The sequence below is a fragment of the Leucopleurus acutus genome (genome assembly GCF_964270905.1).
Source record: "Leucopleurus acutus genome assembly, chromosome: 2".
Classification (NCBI taxonomy): Eukaryota; Metazoa; Chordata; class Mammalia; order Artiodactyla; family Delphinidae; genus Leucopleurus; species Leucopleurus acutus.
In genome coordinates, this window is record NC_139143.1 from 112,631,702 (window position 1) to 112,655,778 (window position 24,077).

At 35.6% G+C, this 24,077-nt stretch overlaps 1 protein-coding gene across 1 annotated transcript in view; it reads right to left on the reverse strand.

Annotated features, from left to right (window-relative positions):
• BRDT (bromodomain testis associated) overlaps positions 1 to 21,009 on the reverse strand; it is a gene marked incomplete at its 3' end in the record, with an annotated part of 48,915 nt that extends 27,906 nt beyond the window's left edge. Inside the window, exons 1-11 of the mRNA XM_082832308.1 lie at positions 20,553 to 21,009; positions 19,668 to 19,805; positions 17,822 to 17,936; positions 13,389 to 13,558; positions 12,367 to 12,717; positions 9,599 to 9,727; positions 8,393 to 8,581; positions 7,582 to 7,754; positions 7,216 to 7,505; positions 7,009 to 7,122; positions 6,397 to 6,540 (exon numbers count right to left, since the gene is read on the reverse strand). Coding sequence (XP_082688434.1) covers positions 6,397 to 6,540; positions 7,009 to 7,122; positions 7,216 to 7,505; positions 7,582 to 7,754; positions 8,393 to 8,581; positions 9,599 to 9,727; positions 12,367 to 12,717; positions 13,389 to 13,558; positions 17,822 to 17,936; positions 19,668 to 19,805; positions 20,553 to 20,741 — 2,002 coding nt within the window. The 5' untranslated portion in view covers positions 20,742 to 21,009. The remainder of the gene's footprint in view (positions 1 to 6,396; positions 6,541 to 7,008; positions 7,123 to 7,215; positions 7,506 to 7,581; positions 7,755 to 8,392; positions 8,582 to 9,598; positions 9,728 to 12,366; positions 12,718 to 13,388; positions 13,559 to 17,821; positions 17,937 to 19,667; positions 19,806 to 20,552) is intronic.
• Positions 21,010 to 24,077: the final 3,068 nt, after the last annotated feature.

Here is a 24,077-nt window from a genome sequence, read left to right on the forward strand (position 1 = left end):
TGGTAGTTCTATTTGTAGTATTTTAAGGAACCTCCATACTGTTCTCCACAGTGGCTGTATCAATTTACATTCCCACCAACAGTGCAAGAGGGTTCCCTTTTCTCCACACCCTCTCCAGCATTTATTGTTTCTAGATTTTTTGATGATGGCCATTCTAACCGGTGTGAGATGATATCTCATTGTAGTTTTGATTTGCATTTCTCTAATGATTAGTGATATACATCTGTCTTAATTATCCAAATATGCACCTAAACAAATTATTCAATGATATAAACTCTTAACTACAGTAAAAATACAACATACCACATTAGTGTTCTGACGAAAAATTCAAGGGCATTATCTTAGTTCTCTGACATAAAACTAAAGCTCAGGACTATTATAAAAACTAGCACCTCAAAATCTAAAAAGCACTAGCAAAAGGCATCAAAGATTTTTAATTAAAAAAAAAAAATCAAAAACACCAAATACAGTGTGCCTCAAAAAAGTCTTACAGACTATAGATATATGAATAATGATAGCCTAAAACTCAGTATTTTGCTTCTCATTCTACTCTTATGTAGCTGACTTTCCAGGAACATAGTAAAATAAAACTGCATATTTCTGTTTATTTATGAGTTCCTGGCCTTTGGAATTAAAAGGCAAACATACACATTTTCACTATCAAGCTTAAGACCACATTTCAATAAATGAAGAAGCCCTACCAGGTCTTACAAACATTAATAAAACTGAGCACTATAGTGACAACATACACGCTTGTCAACTAACTTCACCAGGGATCTGTGATAATATGTATACCTACCTTGTGAGGATCCAATTGGATAAAATATGTTAACTACTAAACAAATGAATATTTTGCACATTATATAATGTGTTTTATTTTCACAGCTCCCCAAAAACCTCAATATAAAACTTTCATTGGAAAACTTTCATTTCAAACTAAGCAAAAATTTTAATCACAGAATCAAGAAAAAGAGAGAGATCTGGCATCAAATATTTGATTGAAAGGTTTGCTAATAACCATCACCTATCAAAGCACTGAGATCAATGCTCCAGAGACACCAAATATTATCAGCAAGCCAGTACTGACTAAAAAATTTGATAAATTGAATATGAATATAATACCATACATAATGTAAAACCAGAATGTAATGCCATTACAGCAGAAAAAATTACTGAAGATTTTTAAATTAGAAAAACAAATCACACTTCTGTTCTATAGGACAGGGTACAGAAAAGTGATTGGACGTTATTACCTTATTTTATAGGAAAGAAAGTATGTCCAGAGATGTTGAATGATTTGCCCAAGCTTATCCCCTAATGTTCTATTGATAAAAATCAAGTACTTTGAACGAAAGAAATCTGCTCCCTTTAAAGAATGTTTTGGTATTTTTATTTAAGTGTGTGGTGCTTATGTAATATAGAAGAACAAACCGATTATAAGCTGCCTCTTCCTTTTACCAAAGTAATTTTAACTAGAGTTTAGAAAGTGGAAACAAACAAAAAAACACCTAGACTGATGATTCTCAAACACTGCAGCACATTAGTCACATGGGATACATTGTTTTGTTTTTGTTGGGTTTTTTTGGCGACGCCACATGAGATCATAGTTCCCAGACCAGGGATCGAATGTGGGCCTCCTGCATTGGAAGTGTGGAGTCTTAACCACTGGACTGCCAGATAAGTCCACACATGGGATACTTTGAACACTACATTTACCTGGCCCCACTCTCCATTCAATTCAGATTTGGACACTATTTTTTAAAGTTTTACAGGTGATTCTAATGTACTGCCAAGGTTGAGAAACACTATTCTAGACAGCCTGTTTATTCAGTAAGACCCAGTTTGAACAGAATATTTTTAAATTCACATGACAAAGTTTATCCCTATTTCTAAGACTCGTGGCTCAAGTACAGACCTCAATATATGCAAGTTTTTAATCAAGTCTGAGTCCTTGAATTTATCCTTCTGGGGCTTTAAAAACACTCTAATTGATGAGAAACTAATGAAAGTTTAAAATATTTAAATGATGATTACTAATCATTTCTCTTAAACTTTCTAGCTTGAATGATGAAAAGTACTCCAAACTGTCATTTCATACTTCCTACATTTACTAAACCATTCTCCCCCTTAAAAGGTAAAATAAAATCTAAACTTGGACAAAGTTTGTCCTTTTTCCCTTGCATGAAAAAAAAATGCATCATTGTCACTTCTACAGAAGATGTGGGTTGTAGTACTAAAGAGAAACGGTTATTTTACTCCTTTTAAGTCACCATAATTAAGAAAGTTAAAAAAAAAAAAAGGAACAATTGGTACTTAAAGAATTTCATAAATTTCACTTTCAGAACATTACACTGAAGCCAATAAAAGCAAAAAGTCCAAAATATGAAGTGACAAATTCACTTTGTCTTAACCAGGTAAAGAATTGATGCCATAACCATTCAATTTCTTTGTGTATAACTGTTGTAAGAATTGAAATGATAATCATTCCTGAAAAATATTCTATTCCACACTAATCAAGTATCTGAGCTAACACTTAGACAGTTCCTGAAGTTATTTCCTACAAGGATAGAATCAAAAAAGCACTATTACCTATGAGCTGCTCCATTTGATGGTTTCTCAGTAATAGTATTAAATCTGTTAATAATATTCCTCCCTATTATATCACTCAAGATAGCCAACCTTGTTGAGCATTAGAACACTCTCAATTGCTTGTGTGTGCATTCTAGCGCAGCCCAGCTAACATAGGGTATATGTATCTGGAATTCATTTTATTGTCAAGCCTCACTTATATCTTTGATCTGGCATTTAATGATATTTTGGGTTATGAAAAACAGTTTAGAAAGGCTTTATATTTATACCAATGTTTAATCATTGTTCTTTTTTTTTAGATAGGATTTTATTTTATTTATTTATCTATTTATTTGGCTGCGCCTCACGGCTTGTGGGATTTTAGTTCCCCAACCAGGGGTCGAACCCAGGTCCTTGGCAGTGAAAGCGCAGAGGCCTAACCACTGGACTGCCAGGGAATTCCCAATCATCGTTCTTGATTTCTTGGCACATGACAATTTGCATATGCCAATGTAACTCAAGAAGATAATTTAAACGGCAAAATCGAATCACATTGAAATTTGCAATTAAGTACTGCTTCTAGCCCACAGATTTCTTGCTTATAGTTTTCAAAGATTTGGGATTTCATTACAAGTCTATCTTGGAACTGATTTAGTATCTTGTTTGAAATTATAACTAAAGAAATTTTAAAATGAATCTTTCCTTGGCACTTACTCCCCTGCCATTTAATTAATCCCATTTAATGAAGCAGAATTACTCCATATTTTTCAAACACGCATAAAATAAGGTTTAAGATTACATAGAACATAATAATTAATGTGTAAACAGCTCTAACACTCTTTATAACATTTAAGTGTTTTTCACAGATGTCACCCTTAAAACATTTCAGCATACCTAAACAGAATAATATTGCAGTAAAGAGAGAAACTCATAATACAAGAAAACTACAGAAGAACCTTAAGAGTCAATACTATTAAAGAATTTCGAAAAGTTAATTTAGAGAGCTGTCCTTGATAACAGAAATTATAAAGATTGTGACAAAAAAATAAATAAATAAATAAAAGATTGTGACTTCGTTAAGAAAACTGCATACAGTCTCAAGTTTCTAAAAAATCCAGGAAGACAGGTATTAAAAAATAGATTAAGAAAAATTACTAAAGATCAATATCCTTCTATCAGAAAAGAATTTCTCACAGAAGCTTTCAGAAAAGATTCCACTATTAAAATTTTGGGGAAATGAAATTATATGCATATGTCCTATTTTAAATAATCAAAACTCTTATTTAATCAGAATTCTGATAATCAAGATATTCCTATTTTAAGTTTCAGCTCTTGACAAATTGTAATAAATTTCTTTTTTCTTTTTTTTTGCGGTACGCGGGCCTCTCACTGTTGTGGCCTCTCCCGTTGCGGAGCAACAGGCTCCGGACGCGCAGGCTCAGTGGCCATGGCTCACGGGCACTGCCGCTCCGCGGCATGTGGGATCTTCCCGGACCGGGGCACAAACCCGCGTCCCCTGCATCGGCAGGCGGACTCTCAACCACTGCGCCACCAGGAAAGCCCGTAATAAATTTTAAAGTTACAAAATCTTATTTACATTTTCAGTTAATTTTTACTTATGTAACGAAGTTTTTGCTAATATATCTAATTTTCACAAATTATATTTTCTCCACAGCCCCATTTCCCCTCACCCTGAAACTTGGACTTGGGATTTGTCATCTGCTTCTTGATAACATCATGTGCATTATTAAGAATGGTAGATGCTTTGCTTATTCTTACAATAGGTATAGCTATTGATATAGTCTGAATTAATTATTTTTCACAATTTGCAGTCCTTTTACTTATAGTTTTTGTTGTTCTCAGGAAAGTTAAAAAAATGCTGTTAGCTTACACACTAGAAATCAAGAGCCTTACAGTATTTTAATGGGTACAACTGAAGTTAACAGGAGAAAAGGTCCCATTGCTTCATTTACTAATTTATTTTATTAAGCAAAGAGATAACTGTTCTTTCCCCGTTAAGGTAAGCATTGCATTTGCAACTTATAACCTACATATACAGTGTTTTTCCAATGAAGTATGTAGTTGGTTCATAAAACAATGAAAATTTCAAAGATAAATGATAACTCATACTATCCTATTAGTAGACAAACTGACCTTAGTGTCACAAACCTATACATTATCCATAAAGTAGATTGAAATATAAAAATTTGCTACCTTGATTTTAACAGTGTTTTTAAAAACATCCCCAGTTACTTGCAAAAGATGACATCAAACAAGAATAAAATAAAATAAAATAGTCATAAAATAAAAATTAAATAGTGTTTTAAAATCAGAATTCTGAGGCTGAGTTATTCTGCTAGAAAGTTAGGAAAACATAATATATATTATACTATTTTAAGAACACAATAGATGAAAAACATTCTTTCCTTCAAGCAACATATTGGAAGATTCTATCAGAAACCGATAATTCAAATTAAAATTAAGGTACTTCACTGAAGCACTCTGAAGTACTTTTCTGCTAATACTCAAGGTATTTATTGATCAGTAGTCAATATATAATTAGATAATTTAATAAGAGTTTTATTCTACAAATAAAAGACAAAGTGCTCTAACTTATTAGGCCATAAATTCTTTATTAGATGAAATTACAAATGCTAGTCACAATTTAAAATACTAAATGCAAGTTAGAGTTTTTTCAGTACTTTTTTATGCTTAAAAAGTCAACTATAAGAAAATAATGTATAATCTGAGTCCTAAATTAATTTAAAAATTTTCTAGTGTGACAAATTTCAACAAAAGTAAAAATTCTGTTTATTCTAACAAAAATGTTTACCACTATATACTTCAGAAATGTAAAAACAAAATGCAGACATCAGCACCACAAATTAAAGAGAACCAAAAGTGAAACAATGTACTGTAACGGAGCAGACCCTTACTACCGGACTGAAATAGGAGGGATATTCTTACAAACGGTAAGAATTCCTAATGTGACAATATTCTGGGTGGGATGTTTTAAAGAGAGCTGAATTTCATGACAAACAAGAAATGTCTCATTTAAAATAAAGCAAAATTTTAGGCCCGGAAGTGCCCTGTATTTGAATGTGCCTTTTGGTGAACAATGATGGAATGCCTCTGCCAAGTCTGAAACCTGGGGCAGGGATTAGCTGTCAACTACACAACCATCAGTGAAAGAGTACAAAGGAAACACGAATGCCTTAAGCTTGATATAGGTGATGATAAACTATATAAGGTAACATGGTACTTTAGCATAACTAAGAATCTGAATTTAAAGTACATTTTTCTATAAATGGACAATAATCGACAGTGAAGAAAACACTGAAGTGAAAAAAATCTGCTTTACACGTTTTCTGGGATGACTGGTTTCTTAATTCAAAATGATTATTCAATTCAGAATATATTGTCACAACAGAGCAAACTTTGCAACATTAGAGTGATTTGTTATATCAGAGAATAAAGTGAAAGATGTCCTCAAATAATCTTTTATTAAAAAGCGAAAATCAGCATTTTATTCTGTGCTGTTTTTTGGTATTAGGACCTGATATTATATATCAGACTATCCCACCTTTAGTAAATTATTTTCAACATTACAAGCCTGTAAGTCACATATGTATAATATGAAGTTTCACTTTACACAGTATCTCTTTTAAGGAAAATAGTTCAGATTGTCAACATGCAGTTAAATAATAAGTGTGGCATCCAAACCATAGATTCTGGGTAAGTAATGAACATTTCTTCAAACGATAAGTCTCAGTATTACAAGAAAAATATTTCCCCACAAGCAGAGGTATACTTAAGGGGACAGCTAACCTGATTCGGAATCACTGCTGTCTGAAGAACTTGAATCCCTGCTACTACTTTCAGACTCTGATGAGCTACTGCTGCTGCTACTGCTGCTGCTTTCACTCAGTCGGGAACCACTTCCAATGGCCTTGGATGATTGAGTTTTCTCAGCTACAGAATACAAAAAGACATTAAAAATGGCAGACATTAGGCTCTTCCCTGCTGGTGCAGTGGTTAGGAATCCACCTGCCAGTGCAGGGGACACGGGTTTGAGCCCTGGTCCGGGAAGATCCCACATGCTGTGAAGCACCTAAGCCCATGTGCCACAATTACTGAGCCTGTGCTCTAGAGCCGGCGAGTCACAACTACTGATGCCCGCGAGCCACAACTACTGAGCCCGTGTGCCACAACTTCTGAAGCCCACATGCCTAGAGCCCATGCTCCGCAACAAGAGAAGCCACTGCAATGAGAAGCGAATGCACCACAACGAAAAGTAGCCCCCACTCGCCGCAACTAAAGAAAGCCTGTGTGCAGTAACAAAGACCCAATGCAGCCAAAAATAAATAAATAAATAAATGTATTTTTTTTAAATGCCAGACATTAAATAGTTACAGGAACATTTAAAAAACCGGTACCTACGTTTTGTTTGATGTTTTCTAGAATTTAACTGATTACTGACATCCTGTAACTGCTTTTCCAATTCTTGTTTTTTCTGTGAATGAAGTTCTTCTTTGGACTTCATTATTCTCTTACCTGTGTGATTTAGGAGGGAAAAAAAAGAGTGAATACGACCAAAAACTAACACAAATACCAGACTGATTTCTACTAATATAAAGAAATACATACTATGAGGTTTTACTGGTCTTTTTCTCAGACATGCAGCAACATATTTTTCCAGTTCTCTCAGTGTTGATGCTGTCAGTGTTTCAAAGTCTATATCTATCTCATTAGGGCTGGAATTTCTCAGTGAAGGCTCTCTGCACAGTATTATATGAACGACATGCCCAAGTTTATCTCCAGGGAGTTTGTTTATATCCAAGCTTAACTGTCTTTTCTCATCATAGTTCATAGGTTTAGCATTATCTTTATCTTCAGATTTCGCAGCGAAGACCTGTTGTTTCCCCTTCTTTGGCTGACTGTAACAAAAGTTAAATTTAATCAAATGTATTTTAGATAATGTTATTTTAATAAGGCATCATTAAAGATACTTACTTGCACTTGGACTTTTCCTTTAATTTTATTTGCTTAAACTTTTTCCTTGGATTTTCACCTCTATTATCAATCTTTTCTTTTTTCTTTTCCCTTTTAGACTTCTCATTCTTTCTCTTTCGCTTATTGAAAGGTACTTGGGACAGAACCGGTAGCTGTTGATGAACAGCTTTAAGCTGATAAAGGAAAAATTCTTTAAACATTCATGGCTCTAAATAATTAAAGACAGTAGAAAAAAACGAAGGCACTCAAAAGTCAACATTATCCTTTGTGAAATTCATTTCCTTCAGGTTGATATTTCATTTCACAAATTCATTATTTTGAAAGGCGTATGTTAAATTTCAAAGACTACCATGTACTCAACCCATAAACTTAAATATTCATCTAAAAACAGAACAAGAATCATTAATTTTTCCAGGCAGTCTTAAGTCTTAAATCATTGATTTTTCAGGATTGAGCTCAAAGCAGGTTAACATTTTATCACAAAAGGTAACAAATGTTAAATAAAGATCTCATCCATAAACTATCCAGGTTATGTCATATAAATTGTTTCAATGAGAATTGTGATTAGGCATTTATTGTGATTAGGAATTGTGATTAGGAATATAAATAACAGAATTTTAAGATGTATATATTTTTGAGTGGGAAAAGACTATTAAACATTAAAAATGTGCCAAGAAGTAAATAAAGTCACAGTTAATACGCGATCTAAATATAACAGCTTTTAATCTACAAATAGGATTTTATAATAGATCAGCAGCAGCAGCAGCTCACAGAAAGAATATAAAAACTTTGTATCAATATAAACAACTACCTGCTCCTGAAGCTTTTCAAGACTCTGAGCTTGTTCATCTTCAGAATCACTAGAAGAGTCATCTGCAGAGGAAGCTTCACTACTCCTTTCTCTACCAAGGGTTTCTGTGGTATCTGTTTTGATGTAACATACAGGCATACTCTCAACAGGTTCATCTGGGATCTTTGCAAAATGCATTTCGAAAACATCCTATAATGGAAAATCAGACTGTTAAGGTCTTCTACGTTTCTGATTTAATGCAGCAATAACACCTTTTAAGAAAAGGTACATTACAGTGTCATTTTTTTTTTGTCTGTACCTCACAGCTAGCCAGATCCCAGTTACCCGACCAGGACTGAACTCGGCCCCTCGGCAGTGAAAGCACAGAGTCCTAACCACTGGACTGCCAGGGAATTCCCTCAGTGTCTTTTTTTTTTTTTTGCGGTACGCGGACCTCTCACTGTTGTGGCCTCTCCCATTGTGGAGCACAGGCTCAGTGGCCATGGCTCACGGGCCCAGCCGCTCTGTGGCATGTGGGATCTTCCTGGACCGGGGCACGAACCCGTGTCCCCTGCATCGGCAGGCGGACTCTCAACCACTGCGCCACCAGGGAAGCCCCTCAGTGTCATATTTTGATGAGAATTCTATTTTTCCTTGTGGTACTCATTTCACAATATATACATATATCACAATGTATACCTTAAACTAATACAATGTCAATTATATCCCTATAAAACTGGAGGACAAAAAGATTTACCAGAAATATAATAAGACTCATGCTTCCCTGCCTACCAACCTTAGCAACTTTTCTCCATTTTTCCAGGTAAGACAGACCTCTCAGATTATATAGGGGAAGTCCTTTTAAGATCTGCCCTGTGGCTGGTGCATCATTCTACTACCTGCCAATGGCTTAGCCTCAGAAGTCCTTGAGCCTTCCCTTCAGTGGGACACTGACTGCAGTCAACCCTCTCTCAGATACCTACTGTCCTCTCTTCACTACTACTTCCCCAGTACCTTCTATATGTAGGGCAGCTTCCTTAACAGATTTACTACGAATGGATGCTATGCCTCAGAAAACAAACAACCCCCACAATTTTAAGAGTCTAAATTATGCTTTACTACTTGGTGGGGGTGGGGGATATATTCTTTATCTCTTGAGTTATGGTTCTAAAATTTTTAAACTATGTTCAGAGGAAACTCACTTTCAGAGCACAAGTAAAAACTCACCTGAAGCATTCTTGCCATTGTAACTACTTCATGATCTGGAGGACTGTATTGGTAGCAATTCATGAACATTAATCTAACATCTGCAGCAAATTCATACGCATGTTTATATTCTTGGTTATCCATTTTTGCCTAAATTAAGGAAAAATTACAGGATTCATCAACAATATAGTTCAATAATTGTTTGAGCACCTATGTTAAGTGTTTATATTATGAAATAATTCAAACATACAGAGGAATAATAGATAATACCAAAACTAGATACCCACCATCCAGATTTGACAAACATTAAAATTCTGCTACGCTTGTTTTGTATTTTTAGACTTTGAAAAAATCCAGTAAATTTTGACAAGTAGAGACAAAGGAGGGTGTTTCAAGTAAAGAAGAGAACAGGAACAAAACCACAAAAGCAGGAAAAAAACAGTGTTTCCAGATAATCTTGGATAGACCAGTTTGATTGTGGGAAAACAATGAATAAATAAACTCCTTAAATGAGCCTTGAACATCTAAATGAAAGGTTTATACTGTATTAAAATTCTCCTGGGAATGAAAAGACATTAAAAATTGAACAGAAGAGAAATATCAGGATGGGTTACATTTTTAGGTAGCTGCATATAAAGTGGATAGAAGTGAGGATACAGAGTAGCCAGTTAGGCAGCCACTATAAAAAGAAAAATGAGCAGTCAAGAAAATGCTATAGACTGCTGGGCAAAACAAGTGTATATTAACAGACAATCCATGAATAAATACAAAAGGCCAATAAACAAATACAGCATGCCAGACATCATTTGTAATTAAAGAAACACAAAACTAAAACAAGAATCATAACTTTCTACCACTCAGATCACTGGCAACTGGGAATGATTTCGGAGAACTAAATTAAATAAAGTCACTATCTTCTTATCCCTGGAATTCTATGATAGCCTCCTGAATAACCCAGTCTCCACATTGCTGCTACAGAAGTTACTGTAGGAATCAAATATGAGAACATAATCCTCATGTTTAATGCCAGCTCTAGGCCTCTACAATGAGGGTCTTTCATGTTCAAGCCCCCGTTTCCATCCAGTCTCATTTTCCCCTACTCACTGCTTCATATTGTGTCTCATGTTGGCTTAAATATTGTATTCTGGATGCTTTTATGATCTGAGGGCCTTCCAAGTTGCTCCCCCTGCCTGGAATGTCCTATAACTCAGGGGTCCCCAACCCCCAGTCCTGCTAGGAATAGGGCCACACAGCAGGAGGTGAATGGCGGGTGAGCAAGCGAAGCTTCATCTGCTCCTCCTCGTCGCTTGCGTTATCACCTGAACCATCCCCCCACCGACCCGTCCATGGAAAAATTGTCTTCCACGAAACCGGTCCCTGGTGCCAAAAAGGTTGGGGACCGATGCTATAACTTACTAAGTCTTACTTATCCTTTAAGACTCAGCTCAGGTTTACCTATTTCAGGTATTGTTTCATGACCTCTCATGTAAGTATTAGGGGAAAGTAGAAAAGCATATTTTGAAGAGATAATGCTTAAAATTTTTTTAGAACTTAAAACATGAACTTCAGATTGAAAGTGATAATTTCCAATCAAGATGAATAAAATTAAATGCACAACCAGCGAGAGGAAAGACAGACTGCCTATAAAGGGATGACAAGTAGACTGACAGCAGACTTCCTAGCAGCAACAATAAATGCCAAAGGATATTGTCCTAGTGCTGAGGGAAAATAACTGGTCGTTCTAGAATTCTATAGTCAGTTAAAGAACCATTCAAGAATAAAGACAAAATACAGATACTTTCAGAGATAAGGCTATTAAGAGTTTACTACCTATAAATGCTCATGGAAGAACCACTGAAGTTGGCACTTCAGCAAAAAGAAACACTAAGAGGGGAAAGAGTAAGAAGCAAGAAATGAGGGTAAGCACTAAAATTAGTAACATGTTAATAAACAATGTTGATGATGAAATAATAAAACAAAACTGTGTTTAAAAGAACCAAACTTCTAGACAATAATAAAGAACAGGGAGTACAATGAGTAGTCATTCAGGAGGAACACTGAGATAATGCATCATTTTGAAAATGCTACAGTTCTACTCTTTTAGTAGTTTCCCTTAAAATGAATACACATAATTAAATTTTTCCAATAATTTAAAGCTTCCAAATCAGCAATAAAGAAAACTTACCAATCTGGCAGAAGACCAAAAAATGCAGAGAGGATTAGAAACCACATAAATGCCTTGCCAAAAAAACCTTTTTTGTGTTATAATTATGCAAATTAAAAATACTTTTAATATATAACAAGAAAATATCTACAAAGTAAAAATTCAGGGTAGAGTTGTATTACATACTGTAACTCAAACATTGTGGTAAATAACCATGAATGTGTTTGAACTGAAGAAAATAAAAACATAACACTTTAAAATGTTCCCATGGGGCTTCCCTGGTGGCGCAGTGGTTGGGAGTCCGCCTGCTGATGCAGGGGACACGGGTTCGTGCCCCGGTCTGGGAAGATCCCACATGCCGCGGAGCGGCTGGGCCCGTGAGCCATGGCCGCTGAGCCTGCGCGTCCGGAGCCTGTGCTCCGCAGCGGGAGAGGCCACAGCAGTGAGAGGCCCGTGTACCGCAAAAAAAAAAAAAAAAAAAAAAAAAAAGGTTCCCATGATTTACTTCAGGTGGTATGACTACTAGTGATTTTCTCTTTTATCCTTTTCTGAATTTTAAATTTATGATGACAAGATTACTTTTATAATCAAGAAAAGAAGTTCCTCCTATTAACACAACATTTACCTTGATGGTTCCAAGATCCATTGGATTTTTCACAATATCATTGTAGTTATGCAGTCCCAAAGCATTAATGTCAACAGGATTATAAAAGGGCCATGCATATGACAAGTGTTTCTTTGCAAGCATTTCTTTAAGAATCTCATTACAGTGCCTTAATTGTTCGGTTACTTGAACATTCTTTACAACTTTATATTGTTGCTGAGAATCCGTCAAAACATTCGTCAACACATTTTCTTTTATAGGTGGCATTTTCCCTGATTTTTTTTCTGTAAGTGTTGGGGAAGATTCACCACTTGCTTTAACTACTGAAGCTGTAGGAATTGTATCTGCTTTCCTCTTCATACCCTTTGTAACCTAAAACAAAACAATTTAAAAACAAAAAGAAAACTATATATAAGGTGACATTCAGAGCAACAGTTTCACATTTTGATCATTACCCTTATCAGTTAAAAAAAGGAAATGATATTTAGCACCAATTCTTCCGTGTATTAGTAAAGGTTAATTTTTCTTTCATAGGTAAAATAAATAGTTCAGATATTTCCTTCCCACATCCCAAAGAACTGTCTGGTACAAACCTTTGAGACCAATGAAAGATGGGGGGAAAAAGTCATGGTTATATCAAAAAGTTTCTGAATACCTGAAACCAGCTAGGGTATACAATTTTAAAAAAGAAAATTATCAACCCACCAAGTTGTGAGCCAATAAAAGTTATATCACCCAAAAAAGAAAAAAAAAAGTAGTTAGACAACTGATATTAATACTACAAAGATACTAAATCAGTTCAAATTCTACCTAAGGAATCTCTAAAATTTGGTTTGCCTCCCAGGTCTCTGTTCACAAAATGAACACAGACAAAAAGACTGACTGCTGTATGCTGAAGATCAATTTTCTTATCAACTTATAAAAAGGTATAAACTAACACACCATTGTAAAGCAATTATACTCCAATAAAGATGTTTAAAAAAAAAGGTACAGACATCACATCAAACTTACACTGAAACATTTTAATGCTACAGTAAACTTACTTGGGTGCCTGTTTGTGAGGCAGAGTTCAGTGGAGCACTTTGTGCCGTGTTTGAAGGAGAAATAGATGTTTCGGGAAATACAGAGGGAATTGCTTGCTGCTTAATTATTTTTTCCAGTGCTTTGAGGGATTGTTTTTCTTTAACAGAAACTGCTGCATTCTGTTGAGTATCTAGTAAAGTGTGAACCAGAGTCAGTATCTGAGTAAAACATAAAACTATTTTTCTTTTAGCATTCTATTTTAATACATTTAGTTCAGCTTTTAAAAATATAAACACAGTTTACACTCCCATTCCCCTTTGAAACCCTCCCACACATACTTGCTGACAGTTAGACTGATTTAGATATAATACTGGAGACTTCAAAACCTGTTATATTAATGGTAGGTTTATCAATTTTATTCAAAAAGGTGCCTGGCTTAAACTCAGACTAACAGAGCTCTGTGATTTTAGCTTCAGGTTGCTGTAAACCCGAGCAAAAATTTCAGACGCCCTGGTGATAACTATGTGGTACTACGTGAGGTCTTCAGAATGCTCTGCATAAATATCCTAGGACATTTGTTTCAGATAGTCCATCACTGGCTAACACAGAACAACAGATGTGAACATAATTCTCTTATCAAAGGAACATTTGTGCATGTTCTTTTGCCCTATACGTTCCCAGACAGTGCTAGGACTGGAGACATTTGGATCACATCACCTTGAAATCTATTACAGTCAGCACTCAGTATCCATAGGTTCCACATCTGCGGATTCAACCAACCTTGGATACAACACTCAGAGGCAACCCACGGATACGGGGGACCACTGTACTATGCCATTTTATATAAAGAACTTGAGCATCCGAAGATTTTGGTATCCACGGATGGGTCCTGGAGCCAGTCCCTGTGGATTCTGAGGGATGACTATTTCAAAAGCCCATCCTTCCATCTAGGCAACTCTATTCTTCTAATTGCCCAGGCCAAAAACTTTGGAGTCATCTGTGACTCCACTCTCTCTCAAACCCAATTTCCAATCCATTAGCAAACTTTTTTGCTCTATCTTCTTATCCAGAATCCAACTATTATTATAGGTGGTAATAACCCTGAATTATTGCAGTAGCATCCTACAAGGCCTTCTTTCTTTCCTTCTGCTTTTTTTTTTTTTTTTTTTTTTTGCAGTACACAGGCCTCTCACTGTTGTGGTCTCTCCCGTTGCGGAGCACAGGCTCCGGATGCTCAGGCTCAGAGGCCATGGCTCATGGGCCCAGCCACTCCACGGCATGTGGGATCTTCCCAGACCGGGGCACGAACCCGTGTCCCCTGCATCGGGAGGCAGACTCTCAATCACTGCGCCACCAGGGAAGCCCCCCCTTCTGCTTTTTACAAAACAGCAAGCAAAGGGATCTTTTAAAATTCAAATAAGCAAGCAAAGGGATCTTTTAAAATTCAAATAAGATCATGACACTCCTGCTCAATGTCCAGTGGTTTCTAATCTTCTCTCCAAGTAAAAGCCAAAGTCCTCACAATGGCTTGTAAGGAAACATGTGACCTCTCTACTTTTTCCCCCTACCTCTGCGCTCCTTCCAACCTCACTTTCTATCACCCTTCCCCTCACTTATTTCACTCCAGACTACTGGCCTGCTGTCCTCAAGTTTGGTAACCATAAGCAGACTATTTGCTCTGCCCGGCAGGAGACAGCTTCATGGCTCACTTCAACACTCCCTTCAGGCTTTACTCAAATGTCACCTTCTCAAGCCACCCTATATAAAGCAACCCTCTCTATTCCACTACTCTTTAGTTCTCTTATTTTTTCCGTGTCATTATCATATTTGACATACAACATATAGTATCCCTGACTCTCCAAATTCTATAAATCTGGGAGTTAATAGAACACAGATGGATTTTATGAAAATATCTAATATCAAGCCCTGAAAAATACCTCAATATTTAGAGATTGAGTAGAAGAGGATGATAAGGCCAAGAAGACTATAGAATGGGAAGTAAACCCTCACAACTAGTGTGCACCAAGAAATAAAGGCATTTCAAGAGACAGCAGCCTTCTAAAGCAACTGATAGGGATCAAGTAAAATGAGAACAGAAAAATATTACTTAAATTTAGCAACATAAAGACTACTGACAAGAACCTTTCTAGAGATGTAGTAAGGCTAGAACCTATACTGAAGTGAGTTCATGAGTACGTAAGAGGAAAGCAAAAAACAGGACAGTGGCTGGAAGGATATAGGGAAAAGATGAGTTTTAAAGATGAGATACTAGAGCATGTTTACAGTATAATAAAACTAACCTGATAGAGAATGAAAGATTAATGACGCATGAAACAAAGGGGATAACCAAAGGAATAAAATCCTTAAGAAGGTAAGGAGGGAAGCAAGATCCAGGTCATAAATGAAGGCAATGGCCCAAAGTGATGGAAGGGAAAAGGCCTTTGCCCTAGCTGAGCCCTCTGCCTGGAATGTTCTTTGTTCAAATCTTAACTTCTCAATGAGGCCTACTTTGAACCTATCATGTATGTCTCTCTTTCACTACTGAATGTAAACTCCGAGATGGCAAAAGTTTTTGTTTTGTTCATTGATATATCCCAAGAATACAGAACAGTGTTCTGGTACATAAGAGGTACCCAAATATTTGTTCAATCAGTAAATCAACACCAATTCAATGTACTACTTACAAATTTTTTTTTCTTTGCCATAAAGTATCAACATGTAACCACATTATTTAGACTAGCTACTGTCACATGGCAGTTTCCCTACCACTGTGCATGAAAAATGACATGACTTAGGCAGTAGAAAGCTCCTACTAAAAGTTACTTAGAAACCTAGACCTTCACACCAAAGCCCAATCCTGCCTATCTGTCAAGGCCAAACTCAAGTTCTATCACCTCTAAAGCCCTTCCCAGCTTTTCCAGTGCAAGTCAATTTCTCACTCTTGAACCATAGCACACACCACGTGTAATTTCACCTGACACTTATTGTAATGCATTGCCTTATTATTTTAAAAAGTTTTATTTCTAACTTAAATTTAAACTGAGAGTTAGGGTGGTTATACTTTTTTGTAGTCCCAAAGTACATGCCTTACAGGGACAAACATCCAAGTAGGTACTGACAGAAAAACAAAGTCAAAGAACTTTTGTCTAAGGGAAACCTATGCTTTTAGCAATAACCTGAGCACCTGAAATAAGTAGCTACAACTTAACCATCAAGAAACTGTTAAAGTGTTGTTTTAAAGGAAAACATTCTAAAGGTAAGTAATTTTCACCTTGCTAGAGATAATATTTTAAGTCAGCAATAATTATCACCTTGTTTTAACAATTTAAGTAACATACTGATTTATGTTTTTTGCCTCACAAGGGCTTATTTTAAACCTCTTGTGGAAACCTATGCTTATATGGTCAGACTTACGATCAATCTTCTCCAAAAATAATAAAATAAAAACTTTATTAAACAGTGAGTATCTCACAGGATGGATGGAAAGCAAGCTATAAGTCATGACCCATCCTAAAGATCTATTAACAACCAGCAAAAAAGTACATCATACTATCAATAAAACAACCTCAACCATCACCTGAATTGGTACAAGTCTCATATGTCCCAGCCACTTAACATATACTTTACAAAAATTTACAACCATGAAAGCTAAATATTTTCCAGATATTATAGATGAGGAAACTAACATGGAATGATTAAGTAACTTAACCAAGATTTACAGCTTCAGTGACCCAAAGATAAACCAACATTTGACCTATGACAATCTTGATTAACCTCTACAATAAACCCATCTGAATACTTAAGATTAATTTTAGAACTTCATATTTAAATATTAGGATTATTAGCTGTAAAACATCTCCCCCTACAGTTCTGAGTTAAGATCTAGGAAAAGAGAATCTTCAGACCCACCAGCAACACTTCATTCTTAGCTATGGGATCTTCTGACACAGAGAAATGCTGGCAATTTTGGCCCTCTTAATTAGTATAGCACAGATACATGATCTACTAAAATAGTAATAGTAACTGTGAATTACTTGGTGCCTACTAAGTGAATGGCACTATTCTATAGGAAACTTTGCTCCAAGGCCATAATCTATACAGTCCTCCCAATCTTGTATGATAGGCATCCTTGTGCTCAAGGTTTAGCAGATTGTTTAAAGGGACGTTTTAGATGTAAAAGGACTTCTAGATGTCTACCTCCTTTCAGGTATTTATTATTTTTTTTTATTTTTATTTATTAATTTTTTTGGCCATGCCGCATGGCTTGCAGGATTAGTTCCCCGACCAGAGATTGAACCCGGGCCCTTGGCAGTGAGAGTGCCAAGTCTTAACCACTGGACTGCCAGGGAATTCCCAGGGATTTATTATTTAATTATAGTCATTATACTTATACACACATTCAAATATATATGGAAAAGAGAAAGAAAGAGAACATAAACCTTTTCTTGCTTACCTTTCTTTATTCTTTCCTTACCACCCACAACTTGCTCTTCTTGTGGCATCTGAGATAATTTCTGTCTGAACAGCTTTTCTAGAGCTTGTGCCATAAGAACGATGTCATCTCCAGGCTAGAAAATATATAAAATGTAACATAAGTTTACACAGTATGGTCACTGTATCAAATTTCTATAATTCAGGCTGCCTTAGTGAAGGCAGTGCCATAGTACTCTTAGACAATATTTACTAAACAGTATTTATCACTTCTAAATTAAGTATAGCAGCTTGCATTTAAAATTCTAACATCCTACCCCTATAACTTCTAAAAAGGACTGAGGATGCCATTCTGAGCACTAAGGGTTAAAATCCAACCAATCCTACTAATACAAAAAGGTATTAGAAATTAGAATTTCTACCTTACAAATAGGATAAAGTAAAACTTGTTCATGGCTGTGAAAAGTACCTCATGGTTTGACTTGATGTGATTCAACTTTCAATTAACTAAGCAATAAAGTGACACTGTAGAGCTAAGTTTTTAAATCTTAACTATCTGCTTAGAAGTCTTCATCTTGCTTTACTTGACTACTGAGAAAAAACTAAATTACAAAGCAAGGCCTAAAGCAGACACCTATTTCTAAGTTAGGTAGTTCAGGAAAATTACTGAATTTTGTTTTAAAATATTAAATGTAAGAGGACTCTTTACAATTATTAAATTAAAATGAATTTGCCAATGGTACTTACAGAATACCATTAGCTCTGATTTTTAAAAAAAATCATAGTAGCTAATAGTCTTAAATCTATTATACATAAGGTGGCACTGATGATTACCTTGGAAACTAAACCAACATTTCTATTACATTTCAGTGTCACTAGTGATTTTGAATAAATGGAAAATAAGTTTTAAAAATTTTAGATAGCATAGAACAGCTTGAAAAGGATGCAGTACTTAGGGAAACAGGAATCCTATATGGAGGAAAATTGAATACACAAATCCAATTTTATGGATGAAGACAAAAGTGAAGATTAAGTTCAAAATGTCCACATATATTATCATACAGGCTAACACATTAACACAAATGCAAAACTACTACTGAGATATAACACAGTGTGTCTGATCTTTAAGTTAACTTGTATGAAGTTTAGAAGTATGTAATTTGGCCTTCCCTGATGGTGCAGTGGTTAAGAATCCGCCTGCCAATGCAGGGGACACGGGTTTGAACCCTGGTCTGGGAAGATCTCTCATGCCGCAGAGCAACCTAAGCCCATGCGCCACAACTACTGAGCCTGCGCTCTAGAGCCCGTGCTCCGCAACAAGAGAAGCCACGGCAATGAGAAGCCCGCGTGCCCCGCTCACCGCAACTAGAGAAAGCCCGCGCCCAGCAACACAGACCCAACTCAGCCAAAAATAAATAAATAAATAAATTTATTGAAAGAAAAAATAAGTATGTCATTTGTTTGGCTTCTTAGATTATAACTAGAGATCCATACCATAAAAATTTAACCAAGATTAGTGTATAATAAGATTTATCATTCATATTTTAACTAAAAAGGCAGAAGTGTAGTAGAGAACATTTTGAGATAACACTTTATTCACAGAAACCAGCAATCATTAGTATTTTATTTTTTAAAACATAATAAGCCATTATAGCTATTCAGACAAAAATATAGAAAAAATATGGCAAAATGAACAAATATTGATACATGAAAATTAGGAAATAAAGTAAAAAACATTATCTTTAAAAATATGGAATGTAACACAAATCAAGACTTGAAATTTGAAATCAGCACACTTGTTTATACATATCTCTTTGCTCTGTACGTAAGAGAAAAGAATTAGCAAGTATAGCATAAGGCTTACAGACCTTGTTGTATAAATAACAATTTGAAAACATTGTATTGAAGTCTTCTATACATTCCAAAGCTTTCACATAATATTTATGTTCCAAGCGTTTCCGGATTGTATTTAAATCCATTGGGTTTTTTATTATGGTGTAATAATCCTATGGTGTAAGAAGAAATTCTAAATGTTAGTAGTAAGAATGAATTCACTACAACAATTGGTACACAAATTTAAGAAGCTATACACCTGTAACTAGAGAGAGCAACTGATTAAAAGCGATAATATAGAAACCAAAACCTTTTGCGATGAGAAACAAAGTTGATTACCATGGCATTTTTCTTCAGAGAGAAGAAAAAAAAAGCCAATAAAGAAAGAATAACGAAAGAATATAAGAGTAGAACCATCCTGGAAAATAACAAGGGCATGAAGAAAAAGAAACTAGAATTTATGGAGTCTGACAAATCCAGAGTACAATCCCAGCTCTACAGTTTACAAGTTATATTACAAATTACTTAACCATTCTGTTATCAGATGGCTAAAATTCTTAATATAAGAGCTAAAGTTGAATTCTGTATGTGAAACACCTAAGTCTGTCAGGACGTGTCAAGAGTGACTTCTTGGAGAAGGGAACACTTATGACAACCTTACACCAAAAGGTCAAGGGACATATGCTATAAACAAGAAAGCATATGTTGATACTTAAAATTTACCACAACTTGCTAAAATGAGAATTTCAATGCTCAGGAAAATGAGTTTTTTGTTTTAGGAAAAAATACTCGTTGGGATATACTTTAGTGGTGCTGAATAATTTATTTATTAAGTTAAATATATTTCATAATATTTCTATCAGAGGATATTTACAGGGTTTTACTTGTTTTAAACTAATATAATTATAAGATACACTCACAGGCAACTTTAGTTTGACAGCATCCACAGGCTGCTGAAAAGGCCAGGAAAAACTATGCTTCCACAAAGCCTTCAGGACAACTTTTTGTAGATACTGCAGTTGATTCGTCAATCGCCCATTTTTCTTAGTATTTATATATGCTGGTGGTGGAGGGTTAACAATAGCTGTTTGTCGACTTGGCAGAGACATTCTCAACTGCTTCAAGTCCTTATACTCTAATGTTGTCTATAGGTATATGCCCTAAAAAACAAACAAAAAAAGAAACCAGAAAACAAACAACAAAAAAACTGAGTTATTTTCAAAGCACCTTTAAAATGGTTTTTATAGGAACAGAAAAGTTTTCTTCAAGAGTAGCAGATTTCATATTTTAAAGCATATCATGACTAGGGCAGCAAAAAAAAAGAAGAAGAAGAAGAAAAAAGAAAAGCCAAATGATAAATTTATTTGTAAGCAAATACGAACCTTTTTCTATGGAAGTACTAAAAGTTGTTTCATTATGTACGCTTCCATTTTGGATGATTTAGGTTATTCCAATCTTTTACAGTAATTTCTTTCTGTCTTTCTTAGACACAAATTGAGGTCTCAGCAGGAAAAGTCTATAAATTCCTGGTAAAAATGAACTAACAGGGAATGTTAAAGAGATGGTTAAAGAATAACTATCTGAGTACATCGTTATTCTACAATTATTAATCAGTGAAGGGAGAAAGGCAAAGGAATTTTTCTGGCTAACGTAAATAAAGTGATTTATTTTAAAAGTGAATTATTAGGAAGAAAAATGACAAGTGTTAATATGCTACTCTTTAGTGGATATTTCTATACCTAAAATAAAATACTTTAAAGCTTCACGAGTATTTCAGAAAGATGGTATCTAACATTCCTAGACAACATTATTACTTTAAGGATAAAAGAGCAAAGGTACTACCAAGTGTATCAGTGAAGTATGACTATTAAATAAATTGTCCATTTTTCAGTGTTAACATTTAGCCAATTTACCTTTTTTTTCATTAAAGCAGTGTTAGTTTTCAGCTCCTGCTGCATATTAATCACTTGTGGATCCTTCATTTAAAATTGTGGCTAACTACATACAGCATAAAATTTACTATCTTAACTATTTTAAGTGTACAGTTCAGCAGTGTTAAGTATATTCATATTTTTGAGCAACTAACCTCCTGAACTTGTTCATCGCACAAAACCAGAACTCTATACTATACCTATTAAACAACTCCTCATTCTCCCGTCTCCCCAGCCTCTGGCAACCACCAATCCATTTTCTGTTTCTATGAATGTGACTACTCCAGGAATCTCACATAAGTAGAATCATACTGTATTTGTCTTTTTGTGACTGGCTTATCTATTTTAGCACAATGTCCTCAAGGTTCATCCATATTGTAGCATATGTAAGAATTTCCTTCATTTTAAGGTTTAATAATATTCCATTATACGTATACACATTTTGTCTCCCCATTCATTCATTGACAGACACTTGAGTAGCTTCCACCTCTTGGCTATTGTGAATGGTGCTGCTATAAAAACATGGATGTAGGGGCTTCCCTGGTGGCACAGTGGTTGAGAATCTGCCTGCTAATGCAGGGGACACGGGTTCGAGCCCTGGTCTGGGAGGATCCCACATGCCGCGGAGCAACTAGGCCCGTGAGCCACAACTACTGAGTCTGCGCGTCTGGAGCCTGTGCTCCACAATAAGAGAGGCTGCGAAAGTGAGAGGCCCGCGCACCGCGATGAAGAGTGGCCCCTGCTTGCCACAACTAGAGAAAGCCCTCGCACAGAAACGAAGACCCAACGCAGCAAAAATAAATAAATAAATGTAAAAAAAAAAAAAACCATGGATGTATAAATATCTCTTCAAGACCCTGCTTTTAATACTTAGAGATATATCCCCAGGGTGCAGAAGTGGAACTGCTAGATCATATGGTAATTTGGTAATTTTATTTTTAATTTTTGAGGAATCCCATACTGTTTTCCACAGCAGCAACACTGTGTTACGTTCCCACCATCTACAGGGTTCCAGTTTCTCCACATCCTCACAACACCTGTTACTTTGCTTGTTTAATAGCAGCCAATGTAATGGGTGTGAGGTGTTGCGGATCATTTAAAAAATACCAATGCCCTTCTGAGATGGCCCATCTCCCAAGGTCCGCTTGCCTTTTGAGACGGACCACACTCTGTCTATGGAATGTGTATCTCTCTAAATAAATCCACTTCTTACCTATCAAAAAACCCCCCAAAAAACAAAGAAACAAGAAAACAATGCCTAGGTCCAAATCTCTGGAGATACAGCTTGAGAATCAGTTTTGTTTCTTTTTTAAGTTCCCTGGACATCCTGATGTGCAGTCAGGTTTCAAACCACTACATTAAAATGAATTAACTTGGAGATGACTTATAATTTTATCTCATCATTTCACTTTTCTCCTCATCTTATACAAATATGAACTAGAACGCAATAAAAAGTCATTGAGAAAAAAAAAAAAGTCATTGAGGGGGCTTCCCTGGTGGTGCAGTGGTTAAGAATCCGCCTGCAAATGCAGGGGACATGGGTTCGAGCCCTGGTCCAGGAAGATCCCACACTGCAACAAAGAGTAGCCCCCACTTACCACAACTAGAGAAAGCCCACGCACAGCAATTAAGACCCAACACAGCCAAAATAAACAAATAAATAAACAGATAAATAGATAAATAAATAAATTTTAAAAAGTCATTGAGAAGAAAGAAGGTGCTATTCTAGTGTTGCAACTGCAACTGGCTCTTATCCTGGCTTTGCAATTATTTAAAGCTAGCCTACCTTTTGAATATCCCAATCACTACACCCTCCCTTCTCCACAGAGATAACCACTACGATGACTTCTATCTCCATACATTAAATTGTGACTGTTTCTGAACTTTTACATAAATATAGTATTATTTACTATGTATTACACTGTGCCTAGCTTTCTTTCACCAATATTGTTTTTGAGATTTATCCATGTTTTTGCCTATGTTGTTTGTTCACTTTCACTTTCATTACTGTATTCTATTCTGTATACTGTAAAATTATACTGTATTCTATTGTAAAATTATACCAAAATTTATCCATTCCTGTTGAGACTTTTGGGTTGTTTCCAGTTTTTGACTATGACAAATAATACTATGAAATGCTTTAGTGTATACGTACATGCATTATGCTGGGTATAAACCCAGAAGTAAAATTGTTGGGACATAGGTTATGCATATGTTCAGCTTTAATAGACACCACCAGTTTTCCAAAATGTACCAACTTATATACACAACAGCAGTCTAAGAATTCCAGTTATTCCATATCCTTGTCAATATTTGGTATTATCAGCTTCTTCCATTTTAGCTATTCTGGTGGGCGTATGATGGGATCTCATTGTGATTTTAATTTGTATTTCTCTGATGAGTCCTCCTCCAAAATAAATCTCAGATTCTCACTACTTCCACCACTATGACCCTAGCCCCAGTCATTATCACCTCTAACAAAGACTAATGCCATCGCCTCCAAACTGATCTGAA